Source organism: Loxodonta africana, chromosome 1 (genome assembly GCF_030014295.1).
Source record: "Loxodonta africana isolate mLoxAfr1 chromosome 1, mLoxAfr1.hap2, whole genome shotgun sequence".
Taxonomy (NCBI): Eukaryota; Metazoa; Chordata; class Mammalia; order Proboscidea; family Elephantidae; genus Loxodonta; species Loxodonta africana.
Genome location: NC_087342.1, coordinates 220935218 through 220955286, shown reverse-complemented (window position 1 = coordinate 220955286; position 20069 = coordinate 220935218). Strand labels below are relative to the sequence as shown.

Below are 20069 nucleotides of genomic sequence, written 5' to 3'. Positions count from 1 at the left end.
ATTTTCATTTCAGCTATTTTATAACAGCAAAAATTCTAAACAAAATATGATATAGCCATATGATGATATGTTTATATCCATTAAAAATTACATTTCTAAAGAATTTTTAATGGGAAATTTATCACAATGATATTAAATGAATACAATGGTATTTAAAGATGCATGCATTTATTGAAAACCCCTGATTATATAATACATATTCTTTTCATTCACCAAGGACTCATTGAGCTCCTAATACACGTCAGGCTTTACAGTCGACCCAGTTCATCCTTTAAACTTCAGTTGAAACAGCACCAACTCAGAGTTTAAAGAATTGTTTCAAATCCTGGAATTCATCATGCATCGATCAGTTATTCAGTGAGCGCTTACTCAGTGCTCAACAGTGTGTGGGGCAGGGACACAGGAGAAGACAGAGTTGGTGCCTCCCCCCAAGAAACGTACGACCAATGGGAATCGACACTTTAGGAGTATCTCCCGTATCAAGTTATTTTCCCTTTTATTTTCTAAAGGGTCCGAAAATGGAGATGAAGTGATATTCAGCTGAAAGGGGGAAATGTGAAAGACCAAGAAAATCAGGCAGGAATGAGAATGATTTGAATGTGGTCTCTGACACAATGGCTCAAAGTGAGGTAATAAGTGCTCTATAGGCAAAAATGTATTTCCCTGTCTGTAGTTTAGCCCTGGTGGTGCAGTGGTTAAAGCACTCGGCTGCTAAAGAAAAGGTGGTCGTTTCGAACCCACCGGCCTCTCCAAGGGAGAAAATGTGGCAGTCTGCTTCTGTAAAGATTACAGCCTTGGAAACCCTATGAGGCAGTTCTACTCTGAGGTCGCTGAGTCGGAATTGACTTCAGAACGGGTTTGGTTTTTTTAGTTTAGGAAGGAAAAGCACCAGGTTTTGTGATATTTAGGTGGCCACTAGGGGGTACCAGAACGCTAATGTCTTCAGCATGCTCCAGCTTCCCAAGTGCAATCTGGGTTTGAGATTGAATGTAGTTCAAACTGACCAGAAATAACTTCTTATTTTCCAGTAAAACTGAGAGACTGTGACCTAGGTCACATAGTTAATAGGATAACTGGGATTACAAATCTAGTATTTATGAGTCCCCAGGCCATTAAGTCATATTGCTATCCAAGAAATAATTCTATTCCTCCAGCAGGAACTAATTACCAAACCAGAAAAAAATAAGAGCCAAAAAAAAAAAAAAAACTTTCAAGTTGGAAAAATATTTTAAAATTAAAAAAAAATTTTTTTAAACAGTATGATTCTGCCTTTTTTATCTGAGAAATGTAAAAAACTGTTTATGCGTAAAGAAAAATTTTAAAATGTACACACCAAATCTTAACAGGGGTAACTGGAGGTGGTAGAGTTATGTTAGCTTTTTTTCTCCTGTTGTTTTTCTCATCTGTTTTATTAATTTTCTACAATTTTAAGATATCACTTAAGGCTGACCGTTTCAGACATCACACTAGCACTTCAGGTAATAAAACATTCATATGTAGACATGTTCCAAGTCTCTGCCTCCTCAAGAGGAAAAAAAGGAGACTGGAAAGACGGAGAGCAAAAGTTGTGAGGCACTGGGTGTGGAGGGAAGTTTGTGGACAGAGATTTCTGGATCAAGGCTCAGTGGGGGTGTGTACAGAGAAAGCTGTTAGGAAAATGGGTGGGGAAGGGAGTTTTAGTAAATATAGCTCCGAATTGTGTTTTGGATTCACCTTGGGGCTTTCTAGAAATCAAGCAAAAAATTTGAACTATGTTGACATTGCTTTTGGGGGCTGGAGTGTATTTTCTTTTGTAGAGCTGAGGCTCTGGAGTCAAACAGATGTGGGAGGGTTTCCACTTAAGAGCTGAGTGATCTTGGGAAACTTCCCCAAGATGGAAGGCTCAATTGTTCCAACTGCTAAGTGGGGGTCATAATCATATCAATCAGGATGATTCCGATGCCAAGTAACGGAAAATCATGGCTCGAACGGATCTAAATACATTTATTAAATCCTCTCACATAGAAAGTTCCGGCGCGGCTTCATCAGCGTAGATAGCATCATAGGCTTTTGCACATTTCTTCACTCTACCATTTTCAGTGGGTCAGCTTTGCGCTCAGGCTCACTTCCCTAAAGGTCGAAAGACATTATAACTGCTTTTGGAGGATTTATCTTAGAAAATTAACGTTAGGTCCTCAAGTTGCAACTGTGTTGTAAGTTGGTTCTGAGGTAAGTCAAATACTTTTTTTTTTTCAGTGTTCATTACTACTGCCTTTATCAGTTTCTTTACAAATTGGATTTTTGTCTTTGGGGGTTGGAGACATTATACACAAACTTACAAAAAACAAACAAACCCACTGCCATCCAGTTGATTCCGACTCATAGCAAACCTAAAGGACAGAGTAGACCTGCCCCATAGGGTTTCCAAGGAGCGCGTGGTGGATTCCAACAGCCGACCTTTTTGTTTGCAGCCGTAGCTCTTAACCAGTAGGCCATCATGGTTTCCATACACTTACAGGTACACTTTTATACATACACACATTAAAAAAATACACAAATCATGAAAATTTACTCCAACAAAGAGCTGGACGATATTGGCATTTTGTCAGTTGCAGTAATGACCCCATCTGCAGAAGGTTCTGGATCATCTGGGTTACCCCCTGGGAATGGGGATGGCATTTCTAGTCAGAAAATTAGTGAGAGCTGTCTGTATGGTCCTTTTTTCCTACACATATTTCTCGGTAACATCTCACTGCTTCCTGAATTTGCCTAACAACTTTAGCAAAGTGATCAGAATTTGGGCCCACGTTTTCAAGAAACTGAAGCCTCTGATTTAGTTTAGAAAAAACTCCAGCTAATTCTTTCACTGTAGAATTTTTTGGCTTCTCCCCTTCCTAGTCATTCTCTTTCCTTGCCAAAATCCATTAAGTCCTGAACTGTCAATTCCTTTTCTTCATTGATCTATGAGCTGTTCCACACCGGCGATATCAAGTTCTAAATTCAGCGTTCTCACCATGATTTTCCACTGATCTCTTCCATCACCTTCCTTGATCAAATGACTGGCGCATGTTCATTATTACTCAGCAATTTTTTCCGTATTCCCAGCATGCATCCTGCTGTAACTTCCTCCCAGGAATGCAATGTTCCAAATACACTGACAGTCCTAAGTGCAGTGCTACGTTCTGCAGGATTTCCCCACAGTGGCCGGTCAGAATTCACCTCTCCCTCCTCTTCCTTCCTATTTTGTTTAGCATTTCTATCATGGCACTGATCATATTCTACCCTGCAGTGTTAACTAGGAAGCTCAGCCCTCCCAGTAAACCGTGAGCTCTGAAGAAGGAAGGCCTTATCTTACTCATTTCTGAAACCCCAACAGAACCTAAGAAAGTTCATTATACGCAGGGTGATTAACAGCATTTATTGATTTGAAAAGAGAAATAATCAGTTTTATAAGTTACACCTTGTGTTATATTTAAAGATTTGACCATTCAGCATTTCATTTTAAAACTGGCAGTTTCTAAACATGAATTAAGTTTGCAAAACTGAAAATATCTTCATAATTCCCAAGTTCAAGCTCAAACTTGGTTGAACTCCATTATGCTTTGTATAGTATGTGGGAAGGGATTGCTGGGAGGGCTGAATGCAGGGCCCTACCTAGTGGGTTTCTCAGTCCCTCCTTCAGAGGCCCTGAAGGGGATTATAAGCAGGTCAAAAAGCAGTGTTTTTCAACAAAAGAAAAAAAAAAATCGGACTTCATCAAAATAAAGAAAAACTTTTGTGCTGCTAACAATACCATCAAGAAAGTGAACAATCTACAGAATGGAAGAAAATATTTGCAAGTCACAAAGGACTTGTATCCAGAATATATAAAGACTCTTAAACTCAATAATAAAAAGACAAATAACCTAATTTAAAAATGAGCAAAGGATTCATATAGACATTCTTCCAAGGAAGATATACAAATGCCCAATAAGCACGTGAAATGCTCAACATCATTAATCATAAGAGAAATGCAAATCAAAACCACAATGAGATACCATTCATGCCCAGTACCAAAAAAAACCCAAACCCATTGCCATCCAGTCAATTCCGACTCGTGTGACCCTACAGAATAGAGTAGAACTGCCCCACAGGGTTTCTAAGGAGCGCCTGGTGGATTCAAACTGCCAACATTTTGGTTAGCAGATATAGCTCTTAACCACTATGCCACCAGGGATAGCTGTAATAAAAAACATGGCCAATAACAAGTGTTACCGAGAATGTAGAGAAACTGAAGTTCTCCTGCTGGTGGGAATGTAAATGGTGCAAGTGTTTTGGAAAATTTGGCAATTCTTCAAAATGTTAAACATAGCTTACAGCCCAGCACCTTCATTCCTAGGCATACACTAAAAAAGTGAAAACATACAACCACAAATAACTTGTACAGCAATTTTCAAAGCAGCACTATCCATCATAGTCAAAAGTGGGAACAACCCAAATGTCTGTCCGTCAACTGATGAATGGAAATTAAATGCAGTATACCCACACAACGGTACATTATTGCGCAATAAAAAGGAATGAAGTACTGATACATACTACGATTGGTGAACCTTGCAGTCAGTCAGAAAAAACCACGTATTATATGATCGATTCCATTGACATGAAACGTCCAGGACAGGTTAAAACAGAGAGACAGAAAGTAGATTAATAGTTGCCAGGAGCTAAGAGCAGGGGGGAATAACTGCCAATAGGTATGGGTTTCTTTCATGGGGTACAAAAATATTTTCAAATTAGGTTTCAGTGATGGTTGGACAACCCTATGACTTTACCAAAACAGTGAAAGGTACACTTTAAATGGGTGAATTGTATGGTATGTGAATTTTATCTGCAATAAAGCTGCTCTAAAAAAAAAAAAGATCAACTGGTGAAACTACAGGCGGGTCCTCCCTGCTAGACATTTTTTAAATAAAAATCCATCTTGAATTAGCTTCTTTTTCCACAGGAACTTTCTTTCTTTCTCTAGTTTGCTTGCCCTGCTCTCTTTCTTGTAGGGGGTGAGGAGGGGTAAGCCACTTTTTCATACACCATAATTTCATGTTCTTAATAAAAATAAACCACATGGTAAAAATAGAAAACGTATTCCATGCTTTAGAAAAATGTTATATATTGCACAATTGCTCACACTGTGGCTATGAAGTCCATACAAATACACAAGTGTGCCCTGAACTACACCAAGTGTCTGCAAGTAATTCCAATATGATATGCATTTTAATAACTTAATGTTTAAAACAAGAACATACGTAAACAAATGCACAGTAAATTCAAAATGTGCAGTTTTATATAAACATTTTACAAGAAAACAAAAAACAAATTTAAAAAATTAGCAAGAGCACAGATTATAAACTCATTTATAGGTGGCATTATTAAAAACTGCTTTTGGCAATGTCTATAATGCACATTCTCAGTAGAGTTTCATTTTAAACTCATATAGACCCCATTTTAAACTTTCCATTTTTCCCATTTCTCATTGGAAAATAAAAACGAGATTTTCAGTACGATTCATTTTATTCCAGTACAAGAAAACATTTCCAGGTCTGTTTCCAATTTTGGCTTCAAAATAAATTGAGCTAAAATTTATAGCTTTTAGTAGCTGTGGTGATCACAAATGTGTAAGACCCAAATAAGAAATATAAAAAATGAATTAACTCATTTGTTGGCAGTATTCCAAATTCACTGCACAAGAATCTTTTCTAGCTAAAGCATTTTTTAACAATTGTAGTGCAAACTAAAAGTCTGCTCATTTGAAACACTTAGGCTGTAAGAGAATGTACGTCCGTTGACCTTGGATATCATAAGTAGAAGGTAAAAGACAAACCATTTCTCCAAATACCACCTACTCCATTCTCTTCAATTTTGTGCTTCCCACCATCCACTCCACAGGCCAAACATAATACAAATGCGTGCAAATAAAACAAGCTATTATTTGAAAAGAAAATAAGTCAAGAAGAACAGAAGTTAGAATTAACTTAGAGGTAAGTTTTACTTTCATGTGTTCAAACATGACATTTGTAAGAAATGCCTCTCTTTGCAAAGAGTTATTAAAATGTGTACTTTCATGGAATTCTTATTTCAGGAGCCCCAAATCAAGTTAAATAAAATTCTATGCCTCCTAGAATATTAAATACCGTGCAGTATAGCATTAAAAGAAAGGGGGGGGGCTAACTAACTTTAAAAACAGAATTGACTCATATTTTGCGTTCTACCCAATTAAAAATAAGTTCATCAAAACCAATTGAAATTATATATTTATCTTGAAATAAGTTACTAAAATTCCAACATAAATGTAATATCTATAACTAACTTAAGCCACCAATCCCCAAAACAATGGAGTGGGGCTAAACGTTCAAGGAACAAAATCATCCAGTGTGTACGGAAATAAGCCCCAAGAATCTAACTTCCCAGAGCCAACGCAGAGCAGTGGAGTCTCACACACTGCTTGTCTGGGGATGAAAAGTGATTATCAGACCTTTCTACACAACTGAGAGCTTGGAAACCCAATCAAAGTGAACCATCAAACTGGAAGATTCCATAATTCCCATTGGTGAGCCAGTTGGGCTCCGAGGCTGCAAGCTCTTCACCTTGTCCCGGCTGCAGACCAACCTGAATCTCAGCTTTTAATGTTCTTATGCTGCAAAGAGGAGCAGGGTGGAAGCCATTCAAAGCCTGATGAAATGGAATGGTAAAGGCCCATTTTCTGTCACCTGCTAACTTTCTGTAATTCAAATCACCCTTGAATAAAATTAAATCTGACTTCTGTAGCTCTGCATATAAGTCAGGAGCAACCTGAGACATCGTACAGTACTCATGAGGCAAAGTCCAAAATATATGGTCATGGTAAACCCATCTGCCCATTTTAACATAGTTTTCCCAGTCAACCCCACTCTTGGACACCCACTTATGGTTAGAATGTTTTACTTGGTCAATTAACCAATTAAAATCATGTACAGTAGTATCAGACACAAACCATGGAATCCTTTTTCCATAAAAGTGGATCTCAGTAGCCAGTTTAGAGGACAATAAGAAGCTAGCTAATACTAAATCTGTAGTAAGTTCAAACCCAGAATTATCCAGGACAATATCCACTCTAACAGATGATTTTTCTCTTTTCTTGCAACTGCCAAGCAATGACCAAAGATGTTCCATGTCATTCACTAAAATGAAAGGTTTCAGGTCTTCAAGAGAACTCATTAAATTGTTCTTCTGAGAACTAGTTTCCCCGCCTGACCGAGAGAGATCACACTTATTTCCCCACAGAGAAATCTGAAAAACAAAAAGTAAAAAACATTCACCCTTCTTTGGAATAATCAACAAAAACTCTGTTATATGGGGCGTAGAGGAGTTGCTAAAAATATTCATAAAATTTATTTCTACAAAACTCTGGTGGCGCAGTGGTTAAGAGCTTGGCTGCTGACCAAAAAGGTCAGCAGTTCGATTCCACCAGCCACTCCTTGGAAACTCTATGGAGCAGTTCTACTCTGTCCTATGGGGTTGCTATCAGTCTGAATCGACTCCACGGCAATAGGTCTGGCCTTTTTTTTTCTTAGTAAAATATAAAAGGTCCATTAAATCTATACTCTCACTGAGAGCATTCATATTGTTTATATCAGAATGAAATTTTTGCATCTTGCAAAGATCGTTAGACTCTGAGGAGCCTCTTACTTTATAATCCAAAGGCAAAAGAGAAACAAACAGTTCCTTTTCTCCTACCCCTCCTTCCCACCGCCAGTTTCTTTCACAGGTGAGTAACCTTAGTCCGTGGCAATCTTTCTGGAGTTTAGTTCTCTCACTTGTAAAGACAAGATGCTGGACAAGGTGGAGTTCAAACCCAAGCCCTTTCAACTTTAATCACCTTGTATTCTACTTTAAACTGAAATACTCAATTTTATTTTGTAGAAAATGGTACTTAGCCTTTTTTTTTTTTTTTTTTTTTTAACTATATCTGAAATTACATGTTTAGGATTGCAGGCTTTGGAGTCAGACCTGGGTTCAAATCCCAGCACTTCCAATTAATGACCATTGGCAAATTACTTACTATCTCTAAGGCTCAGGTTCTGCAACTGAAAAACAGTACGCACTAATGATAGCACTCGTCTCATAGGATTATTGTAAGAATCACTTGAAGCGATGCATGTGGATAACCCACCGCACACCTGGTATGTAGTCAGTACTCAATAAGTATTAGCCAAAATACACTATTCTCACGTGTGATTTAAAATAAAAGGAAGATGCATGTTCCAACCAAGAGTGTTATTTTAAAAAGAAAGAAAAATGAATATATAAAAAAGTGTAAGGTAATATAACACTACTTCTCTGCAAAATACCCTTTAAAAGCTTCCTGTCTCACTTGGAGTAAAAAACCAAAGCCCTTACATTTGCTGACAGGCCTTCTGTGTTCATTCCATGCCCAACCCTCCTACCTCTCTCAAGCAACCCTGGTGGCACCACTGGTAAGGACTCAGCTGTTAACTGAAAGCTTGGCAGTTTGAACCCACCAGCCGCTCCGCAGGAGAAAGATGTGGCAGTCTGCTGCCATCAAGGTTACAGTTTGGAAACCCTACAGGGCAGTCCTACTCCATCCTACTTGGTTGCTATGAGTAGGAACTGACTCGAAGGTGACAGGTTTTACCTCTTTCATCTCATTTCCTAGTCTCTTCGCACTGGCGCTAGCATGTTGCTCTATCACGCTGCCTCGCAGGCTCCCACCTCAGGGTCCTGCGGCAACACCCCTCCCCCAGGTAAGCACAGGACTCATTCTTCCTCCTTCTCCTCCTCAGGTGCCACCTCAAGTCACCGCCTCAGCGGGCCCTCCCCTCCCTGGCAACCCATTGAAAACTGCGGCTCCCCTCCCCCACAACAGTCCCGACTCCCCTTCCCTGCTTGGTTTCTCTTCAGGGCGCTTTCTAATATTTTTTCAGGAAATGTTGCTAAGTTTTTCTGGAAAAAATGAGTGCTGGGGATACTGCTACATATTAATAAACATTTTCAAGTGGTTCTGGTTCTAATAATACATTTTAAATTTTAGAATGTTTTGAATGAGAATAAAAACTTAATACAAAAGGACTATAATAAAGCAATATTAAACAGGCCAGCTGCCCACCTGAGCATTATCACCTGACCAGGAGTGGTGCAGGTACTGTGTCCAGGCTCTGTGCACAACACTGTACATGCTTCAATCGACTTTAATTCTTGCACCGGCATGCAGTATCATCCTCATTTTACAGGTGAGGAGACTGAAGCTCAGAGAAATTAAGGAACTTGCCTCAGGTCCAACAAATAAGCAAGAGAGCCAGGACTTAAGCCCAAGTCAAGCTGGGGCCAGACCAAACCACTAGGAAGTATTCTCTCAAGAAGAACAGAGGTTACCATGTCAGATGACCCCCATGTCACTAACATCATTTCCAGTTGGTGCAGGATAGATTTCAAAACCCATTTTTATAGAATAAGTGAATTTTCACCTCTTAAAGAACACTACCACTAAAATGCTAAAAATGATCAGTTATAACTTAATTGGCAATATGTACACTCTTGGTAACCCTACCAGTTTATGTTTAATTGTTTAAGTTAACAAATACACTCGATATATTATCACATTTACCTGCAGAAATTTAAAAAACTCATTTTTCAGCTGATCTTCACCTAGTTGTTCAACAGTTTTCATCAATTCTTGCAGATACGTACATAAGGTCATGATAGATTCCTGTGACTCAAAGAAATTTTGTTCTTTTAATTCTTGAAATACATCAAAGTCATCAATTGGTGGGCTAAAGTAGGAGAAAAACACAAGAGAAAAACATGAGTGAAGCATTTATATAATGGCACTTTTTAGTTTTTTTTTTTTTTTTACATTTGGGTAATTGTAATTCTTTAAAGAGAACAGTGCCACCCAGTCTCAGTAATTAATGGTAATAGATACTAGACATAGCATAGACAATCAATCACACAAAAATAAACCCTCCAAATTCACTTTAATTATCGAAAGTTCCCTAATCATGTCTGGGGTCTTAAACGCTAGCAAGCGGCCATCTAAGATGCATAAATTGGTCTCAACCCACCTAGAGCAAAGGAGAATGAAGAACACCAAAGACACAAGGTAAATATGAGCCCAAGAGACAGAAAGGGCCACATAAACCAGAGACTCCATCAGCCTGAGGCCCAAAGAACTAGATGGTGCCTGGCTACCACCAATCACTGCCCTGACAGGGAACACAATGGAGCAGGAGAATAGTGGGATGCAGGTCTTAAATTCTTGTAAGAAGACCAGGCTTAATGGTCTGACTAACACTGGAGGGACCCTGACAGTCATGGTCCCCGGACCCTTTGATAGCCCAAGATTGGAACCATTCCCGAAACCAACTCAACAGACAGGGATTGGCCTGGACTATAAGACAGACAACGATGCTGGTGAGGAGTGAACTTCATGGCTCAACTAGACACATGAGACTATGCAGGCAACTCCTGTCTGGTGGTGAGACGAGAAGGAAGAGGAGGTCAGGAGCTGGTTGAGTGGACACAGGGAATACAGGCTAGAGAGGAGGAATGTGCTGTCTCATTAAGGGGAGAGCAGCTGGGAGTGCACAGTGGGGTGTGTATGGCTTTTTGTATGAGAGATGGATTTGATTTGTCAACTTTCACCTAAAGCACAATAAATACATTGCAAAAAAAAAAGTTCCCTATTAAATATTTTACTGGAAGAAATAACTACTGTGACTATGTCTAAGTTTACAGTAGAGTTTCTAGGGCAAAAGAAAACAAAATTTCAAGATAATCACTTTAGTTCAATGAGTATTTTTTGAGCATGTAGCTGGCAGGGTTCTAAGTGATAAACATGTGGATATAAACAGAACACGCCCATACAGTGTGTTGAGTATTACGGGAATACACTACGAGTATCTGAGATAATTCAGACTCAATATTATTGTAAACTTTATTATGATAACTTTTGATTATTTATGTGTAATTTTTTTTGATCAACTTTTAATCCCAGGTTACTCTGCCCAAAGGTGACGTATGTACCAAGGCTGTATCTTCATGCTGTCCACTGGGAGAACATCAAATAATATTAACACTTGCCTAAAAAACATACCTAAGAAAGCATCAAGTACTAATATGATCAAATCAAATATAAAAGACACTCAAGACGTCTGATCACAGAATCAAATATAAAAGACACTCAAGACGTCTGATCTTCTAAATCAGCAATTTTTTCCACGGGCCATCTATATTATGGCTAAAACAATATGAGATTGCTACAATGGGATTGGTTTGAAAAAGACATACCCAAATTTATACATCCAAATAATTGCAGCCTCCTTCCAGTCAGTCACCTTGCCAAGTTACACCCTTACTCCAAGGATGCTGCCATTGTTCAGCCAAACCAAACCAAACCAGTAGCCATGGAGTCGATTCCTACTCACAGTGACCCTATACGACAGAGAACTGCCATTGCTCAAAGCACTTTTGAAATTTTTCTTTTGGAATTTTCTTCAGAACCTGTGGCGCACTATTGTCTGTCCTCAGTGGTAGCATATCTTCACCCTTTGGAGTTAATTTCTTTTTTGGAAACAGCCAAAAGTCACGCAGAGCTACTTGAGTTAAATGAGGCGTGTTATGAAATTGAAAAAAACATTTTTGGTCAAAAGTGAGGAGTTGTTGTTAGGTGCTGTAAAGTCACTTCCAACTCATAGCAACCCTATGTATAACACGACACTGCCCGGTCCTGCACCATTCTCACAACCAATGTTATGCTTGAGGCCGTTGCGGCAGCCACTGTGTCTTCCAAGACAGATTTGTTCGTTCTTTTGGCAGTCCATGGTATACTCAATATTCTTCGCTAACACCACAATTCCAAGACATCAATTCTTCTTCAGTCTTCCTTATTCATCATTCAGGTTTCACATGCATATGAGGCAATTGAAAACACCATGGCTTGGGTCAGGTGCACCTTAGTCTCCAAGGTGACATCTTTGCTGTTCAACACCTGTCCGAGGACAGCCCCAACAAGGGAAGACCCTCACTGTGCGTCCTGGCAGATAATCCGAAGAACTGACACGTAGCCCCTTCCAGGTTCATTCATTCATTCAGGGAAACTTACTGACACAGGCGAGCAGCTGCTCTCCAGTGGTGGTCGGCTGGAGCACTTTCCACAACCACCTAGCAAGGGATCCTAGCTTATATACCATTCCAGTTGGGACAAAGGCTCATTGTTTTTCTCCCACATCCTTGGGCAGTCAGTGTTCCCAGGGACTTCACGTCCAGGCCCAGGTGTTTTCCTTCGTGTTGCTAAGGCGTTCTTCGGCCTTGGCCGCTGGCCCAGTCACGCCACTCCCAGCCTTGTACCTTAGCCCAAGTCCATCCCAAATGGACTTGGGCTAAGGTACAAGGCTGGGAGTGGCGTGACTGGGCCTGCATGCTTCTGTGACGAGCAAAGCTAATTCCATTAGGGAGGGGATGCATATAGCTGAATAGCATTACCCTACAACACCTTAAAGATGTCTTTTGCAGCAGATTTGCCCAATGCAGTGTGTCTTTTGATTTCTTAACTGCTGCTTCCAAGGGTGTTGACTGCTGATCCAAGTAAAATGAAATTCCTGACAACTTCAGTCTTTTCTCCCTTTGTCATGATGTTGCTTATTGGTCCAGTTGTGAGACAAAGTGAGGAGTGGCTAACAAATAATGAGGCTATTTTTCTGTCTAAGGCTTATAAGCTGGCTCTGAAAAAAGCTCAAAAAAAATTCAAAGATGTTTTTTACAATGGCAGCATTGCTGAAATAAATCCATCTCTCACAGTGATTTAAAGGATGAAAATTATTCGGACACACAGGGTCTAGTGTGCGGGTCAGCCAACTATCGCTCATGGACCCAATCTGGCCCGCTGACTGTTTGTACAACTCCATAAGCTAAGAATGGTTATTACATTTCTAAACAACTGAAAATAAATCAGAAGAAGAATAATATTTTGTGACGTGAAATTCAAGTTCCAGTGTTCAAAATGAAGTTGTACTGGAACACTGCCACGCTCACAGGTTTACATATTGTCCACGGCTGCTTTTGCACTACAACGGCAGAGTAAAGCACCTGCAACAGCCATTAATCAAAAAAACTAAACCCAGTGCCATCAAGTCATAACAACCCCACAGGACAGAGCAGAGCTGCCCCATGGGCTTTCCAAAGAGCAGCTGGTGGATTCAAAGCACCAATCTTTTGTTTGGCAGCTGAGCTCTTAACCATTGTGCTACCGGGGCTCCAACAGAGATTGCATGGCCCAAAAAGCATAAGACAGTTACTATCTGGCCCTTTACAGAAAAAGTTTGCCAATCTCTGTTCTAGTGTTTTATTAAGAAATCATTCATTAGCTTAAAGTCACGCCTTATACTAAGAATGAGCCTTATTTCTTTAATTACATTATATAAATATGAATATTACATGAATTTCTTGTATTTAAGAGAGTAAACTCACATAACTATCATTTCTGACTTTAAACTATTTGCTCTTTTAGAATCTGCTAAAGCTGCGTACGTGGCTATACCGTGACCCAGTCACTCACTCTTAGGCATATAACCAACAGAAATACACACACATTCACTAAAAACAGGCAGTAGAATGTTTATAGCAGCACTCTTCATAATAACCCCAAACTGGAAACTACTCAAATATCCATCAATAATAGCATAGGTGAATGTTGTTGTTAGGTGCCGTCCAGTCGGTTCCGACTCATAGTGACCCTATGTATAACAGAACCAAATACTGCCTGGTCCTGCGCCCTGTTCACAATTGTTATGCTTGAGCTCACTGTTGCAGCCACTGTGTCAATCCATCTCGTTAAAGGTCTTTCTCTTTTCCACTGACCCTGTACTTTACCAAGCATGATGTGCTTCTCCAGGGACTGATTCCTCCCGGCAACTTGTCCAAAGTATGTGAGGTAGAGTCTCGCAAGAGTCAAAGTTTTAGTCACATGTTTAAATATATTTAAGCAAATATACTTTGGATATTAAAAAAAGTAAAAACAAATCCCCTAACTTTCAAGTATCTACCACAGAAATCACTCTGGGAGAGTTCTACCTCCATGGCTAATAACGAAGGTCCTAGAAATTAATGCTGCATTTTGTCTCCTCCCGTTTTAACAAGCTGTTCCCTGGACAAGTGGTTATTAACCCAGGCTGCGCAGCAGAATTTGCTTGGGGTGTCTACAGAAAACTGATGCCCCGTCCCCCTAGATAAAATAAGTATCATTGCAAACGTGCATTGAGGTCTGTGAATCTCCGCTCTGGATTTTTTATTCTCTGAATCTGATCCATTGCTAAATTCAAACTCAGGAACAGCATTCCTTTTGCCTCTCTAACATCCAAACTCCACTAAACCTGTCCATGGTACCACCCAGTCTTTCAACATGTCAGCAGCTTTTGACTTATACCACAGATCTTTTCCAAAATTATGAAACTGGCATCCAGAAATTCAGATGACTCTTTGTCCTTGACAGGCATCCAGATCCAACCACTTCTCACAAAAGGATGGTCTGACGAAGGCTCTAATCAGGTTTTACACAGACCAGAGCTCAAATCCTGACTCTACCACTTACCACTGTGTGCAAGTTATTAAGCTTTTTGAGCCCCAGCTTCCTTACTATAAAATGGAAACCAAAATAATACCTACACTTCACAAAGTTGTGCAGTAAATGGAACATAGCTAGTTTCAATATAGGACAGTTGCTAGTATAAGCTTGTCCCTGGGTGGTACAATTGGTTAACACATTCGGCTGCTAACCAAAAGAAGGTTGGAGTTGGAGTCCACCCAGAGGTGCCTCGGAAGAAAGGCCTGGCGTCTACTTCCAAAAAATCAGCCATTGAAAACATTATAGAACACAGTTCTACTCTGACACACATGGAGTCGCCATGAATCAGGGACCAATTGGACGGGAACTAACAACAGTATAGTCTTTTGCGTGGGTGCCTTCCATGTGCCAGGTGGTGCTAGATTTTTAATAGCGTATTTTGCTTTAAAAGCAGAAGTTCTAAAACATATTTATTCAGCAAAAACAACTACAAGCTGTGATTTTAAAAATTTTAAAAGACTGAGACAGCCTCAAGGTTATGCATGTTACCCAAAATAATTTATTAGTGCTGGTTTCATTGATCACTTTCAATTATCCTATGCTATATTTAGGAACAGATACAAAAGGATTCCTCTTACTCAGCAAACCCGTACTCTTGGAACATATGAGCTAAAAGGACAAGTCACATTACCTTCTCTTCTGCTTATATCAGAATTTCCCCAGGAAAACTTTAGTGTAAACAAGCCTACAAAAAGCTATTTTGCAACACGTTTAGCTTTTAACAGTCTTTTTCTAATCTATCCATTGCCATTGAGTCAATTCCAACTCATAGCCCCTGTAGGATAGAACAGAACTGCTCCATAAGGTTTCCAAGGCTGTAATCTCTGTGGAAGCAGGCTGCCACATCATTCTCCCATGGAGCAGCTGGTGGATTCAAACCACCAACCTTTCAGTTAGCAGCCAAGTGCTTCATGACCATGCCACCAGGGCTCCTGTTCCTAATCTAGCCGTGAAAAAAAAAAAAATAGGACTAAGGATTAATTAAGATAGAGTAGAAAACAACACAATGATTCACTGTCCTGATGACTCCTCATAACGAATTCATCCTGACTTATCTATTTTTATAAACAAAACATGCTTACTTTGTTCCATCTTGTTTTTTCATATGTATTATTCCAAATTAACATTTTTTGCTTAATAACTTATTTTAGCCTAAAAGGAAATGAAGCTTTTAAGTCTTTATAATAATTTTTAATCAGTTCATACTTCACATATTCAATTGTATGGCTATTCTTGGTCAAAAAAAAAAAATCTCACGGCCATCAAGTTGATTCTAACTCATGGTGACCCCATGTGTTACACAGTAGAATTGGGCTCCGTAGTTTTCCTGATGGTAATCTTTACAGAAGCAAGATTATTAAACTGCCACGAATCTATGACACCTGTAACATTTGCTGAAATATCCAGTGGGGCCATTAATATTTCCTGATTTGATCTGAATTCAGGCTTCCACTGGTGTTTACTGTTAAACACACCCTTTTATAATTTCTATCTAAACACTTGTTGTTTGGTGGTTACATGCTCACCTCTGGATAATGGCTTCGTGAATTCTCCGATACATGTAGCACTCGACGAACAACCACGGGGAGTAAAACCACCTGGGTTTCCCATCACTTTCTTTCATAAGACCCTGTTGGTACTCTAAGTACTGATTCCATATGTCAGTGTCAGCAAACTTCTCCACCAAAGGGACAATTGGCTTATCTGTTTGCAATTCATTCCGTAATTTAGAAAGAAGAGAAATCGCTTTCTTTCCAGCTTCTGTGCCTTCCTATAGAAATGTGAAAATCATACAAATACGAATAATTCCTCTCAAGTAACACATTTTTCTGGACCTGAACTTAAAAAGAAAAAAAAAATCCCACATTTCCAAGTTACATTTTAAGTCTGTCACAAGCTATTATCAACATTTAAGTTTAGAGTTCTTAAGCTGAAACTCAAAGAACACATACAGATACCACATCAACATAATCCTACCTTATCTACCCTGCCCTTTTTTTTTCATTTTATGATTAGAGTTGTGGCCTTTATCTTTAGGTGGGTGACCATTTTATGAATTAGAGTTGTAGCCTTTCTTTATCTTTAGGTGGGTAAGCATTATCGCAAAGGGAAAGCAACCACCCACCAGATTTTCCATTTCTTTCATGCTTCCAAATCTTCTTTTACCAGTGACACCCCCAATAAAGAGGCACTGGCCTTGCTGGGGTTTCTTCTGGCACCTCTGAGAGCCTTTCTAGTCCTTGCTCTTCATGGAGGTCCAGATAGATGGGATGCCCTGACAGGCCAGGGGCTGTGGTAATATCTCACATAACAAGGCCAACTGGAGAGGGGACAAATGCTATGGGATCAGAATAAAAGGAAAATGACAGTTTTTACACCAACAAGATTCTTGCTCCATTGAAAAAAAAAGGGGGGGGAGCAGATTTAAACTTAATATGACACATGCAGAATAAAACGTAAGAAATAAACTGAACATTAAAAAATAATAATAATAATCACAATGTCGATATTAACTGAATTTAGTCCCTGCTTTCAGACCTATAATTTTCTCAGTACATTTTGAAAACATTGCGCCAAGAAATAAGCCAGATACAGAAGAACAAATATGATCGTACTTATATGAAATGTCTAGAATAGGCAAACGCATAGAAAGACAAGTTTATTAGTGGTTACCACAGGCAGGAGTGAGGGGGATGAAAAGTTATTGCTTAAAGGCTACAGAGTTGCTGTGTTAGGTGATGAAAATTTCTGGAAATAAACACTGGTGATGGTTGCATAACATGGTAAATATAATTACAAGTTGTCATCGAGTCGATTCCGACTCATGGCAACCCATGAGTTGCAGAGTTGAACTGTCTCCACAGGGTTTTCAAGGCTGAGCCCCTTCTGAAGCAGATCCCCAGGTCTTTCTTCTGAGGCCCCTCCAGAGTGCCAACCTTTCAGTTAGTTGTCAAGGCTTAACCGTTTGTAGCACCCAGAGACTATGCCACTGAATTGTACACTCAAAAATGGCTAAAATGGCAAATTTTATGTTATATTTTATCACAGTAAAAAAATAAAACATACACACACAATCCTTACCTCTCCATGTTTCTCAAAAAATTCACTTTTATGTCGATGCAATGTATCAATAACCTTAGTTAAGAACTGTGGTGTTCTGTCCTTAATTGTAATATATGCAAATGATCTAGAAAAGAGAGCCACACACTCAATATTATTACTTAGTAGCATTAACATTAGATTAGTTATTTTTTAGTTTCTAGAATATCTCAATTAAAATTCCTTTCAAACAACACACAGTAAAGCAGTATTGTCTTGAAAACTTCTCTGGAATATAAAGTAGCTAAGCAGTCTGTGCTTCTAATTCCAGATTCTCCCCTAGAGTCTGTTTAATCGTTCTTATCTTTTCCACTGTTTTCTATTTTCCTGATTCAGAAACTAATTTAACAGTGTGACAGAACTGAAAAAGGGCTCACCTAAAAGCCAAACAGCCTCTAGTCCCAGGTCTGTTACTTACTAAGTGACTTCACCTACTTAGAAAGGTGAATGATGAATTGGATATAAAACTGGCTTACTAAAAGGATATTAAAAACTAAGGTTTGAGAACATTTAGAATTAGAGGTATTTATGAACCTGCTTTTCTCTTCTATATTCTTACCCGTTGTCACGGAGTCCGTTCCAACTCATAGTGACCCTATAGGACACAGTACAACCGCCCCACAGGGTTTCCAAGGAGAAGCTCATGGATTTGAACTGCCAACCTTATGGTTAGGAGCCCAGCTCTTAACCACTGTGCACTTGGGGCTCCACCTATATTCTTAGTCAATCTTCACTTTTTTCTCAAAAGTTTTTCCTGCTGCCTTCTCTACCTGCACAGTGATTCCTTCCATCCTATTCTGTGCCAAATAGTTAATGAATGCTACCACCTCCCTCTCCCAATCAAAAACTTTGTGATTTTCTTAAAGTGCCAAAGAATGAAAAAAGCTGAAGATGAGGATAAACTTGAGCAAACTGGCATAAAAAATTAAAGATCTTCTTGCTGTTATACATACAAAAACCAAGATTTATAGATTATCGTTTTATATAATTAGATTTTTAAGGATTCAATTGGGGGAGGGAAACCCAGCTTTTATTAGGTGATGAAATTCTGTGAAGTTTTTAAATATAGCGCAGAGAATGTAGAGGAGATCACTTCATTTATACAGTTCAGATAACCAGAAAGAAAAGTCAAAGCAAGAAAGTTAACAGGATCATTTTAAAACAATGCCTCTGTCCAAATCACCTAATTTTAATTCCGAATCACCACGCTTCTAAAGGCACAAGTATCTTATTCCAATTTTTAAATTTATGGGGCTGTGAGCTGCATATTTCCTCAGTATTTAAGGAGACACTTATTTCTTCACATATACATGACCCTGAATGCCAATGGCGCCTCTCTGGCCTCTCATCCTACTCCCTGCCCGGGTAAGGTCATTCTTTTATGTGTTCTTGTCATTTGCAATACTTCCGGATTAAGGAGCTATCTCAAATACAAACTTGGCCATTCAATTTGTATCAATGAATATTATTTTTACGTTCGTCCACAACTTTACCTAGAACCTGTACATATCTTTTATTTGGGGGGCTATTAATTCAATAAACTGATCAGCAAGAAAAACACATTCCTGGATAGATCTGGGGCTCCCAACTTTGATAATTTCAGCTCCCCAAAAGTGCGTTCAATAAATATGATTAAATAAGACCTGATTAAAATTAAATCTGATTAAAGCCAGGCTCTGCAAGACCCTGAAAGGGTACGGAAACCTATTGCCATCTAGCCGATTCCGACTCACAGTGACCCTATAGGACAGAGTAGAGCTGCGAAGGGGAGATGAAATTTTCAAGGAAGGCATGCGGGCATGAAAACACAGTAATCTAGTGGGTGATAAGGAGAGTTTAGCTGAGGCTCGCAGTCCGTTCCCGTGTAGTCAGAGCCGACACTTGGAAAGGCCACGAATCACCGCAAGGAAGAGCCTGCAGGCGACCAGTCTTGGCCAGGCAGCCGCAGCGGCCACTGACTCCCAGAAGCCGCCTCACTCTCGCCTCCATGCGAGTCTGCGAAACCCGAGAAGGCATCCTGGGAAGCGGAGCCGCCGCGGCTCCCCCGCCCGCTACCCACAGCTTCTTGGCGAGGCCCGGCTTTCCGCAAAGTGGGAAAAAGAAAACCGAGAGGAGGGACTGGGCAAGGAAAGCGTGACGAACCCCACGTCCTGTCCCGAGAGAGACTCCGGAGACCCCGCCATCACCTTCCGTGCTCCCAGCCCCAACGTCCGGGTCTAACCGACACAGGAAGAGCGGAGGTGCCGCGCGGAGGAGGAACTGAGAACGAGAGCGCTGTGGGCTATAAAAATGCTTTTGAATGAGGAAACTTTATTCGATGCCCCAAAGAAGCCAAACAGCGGCT

General features: G+C 39.7%; 1 protein-coding gene across 2 annotated transcripts; it reads right to left on the bottom strand.

Moving 5' to 3' along the window:
- Positions 1 to 1303: 1303 nt before the first annotated feature.
- On the bottom strand, positions 1304 to 20022 carry ARMT1 (acidic residue methyltransferase 1). Of its 2 annotated transcripts, none has more exons than XM_010596849.3 (5): positions 19912 to 19931; positions 17708 to 17813; positions 16153 to 16397; positions 9614 to 9779; positions 1304 to 7278 (listed from the first exon to the last, which is right to left on the bottom strand). In XM_010596849.3, the coding sequence occupies exons 3-5, from the start codon at positions 16248 to 16250 to the stop codon at positions 6517 to 6519; spliced, it is 1026 nt and encodes a 341-aa protein (XP_010595151.1). In that variant the 5' UTR covers positions 16251 to 16397; positions 17708 to 17813; positions 19912 to 19931; the 3' UTR covers positions 1304 to 6516. The 2 variants fall into 2 exon arrangements, with proteins under 2 accessions (XP_010595151.1, XP_003404290.2); XM_003404242.4 differs by having other exon boundaries at positions 1316 to 7278; positions 19868 to 20022.
- Positions 20023 to 20069: the final 47 nt, after the last annotated feature.

What these genes read in the sequence shown, in the direction of transcription:
- ARMT1 (XM_003404242.4), bottom strand. Translation starts at nt 19,908, where the DNA reads ATGGCGGGGTCTCCGGAGTCTCTCTCGGGACAGGACGTGGG. An exon ending in CTCTCGGGACAGGACGTGGG is followed by an intron (nt 17,814 to 19,867) that starts GTTCGTCACGCT and finishes TCTCTTTTCTAG; the next exon opens with ATCATTTGCATATATTACAA. An exon ending in AGTTTTTTAAATTTCTGCAG is followed by an intron (nt 7,279 to 9,613) that starts GTAAATGTGATA and finishes TTTGTTTTTCAG; the next exon opens with ATTTCTCTGTGGGGAAATAA.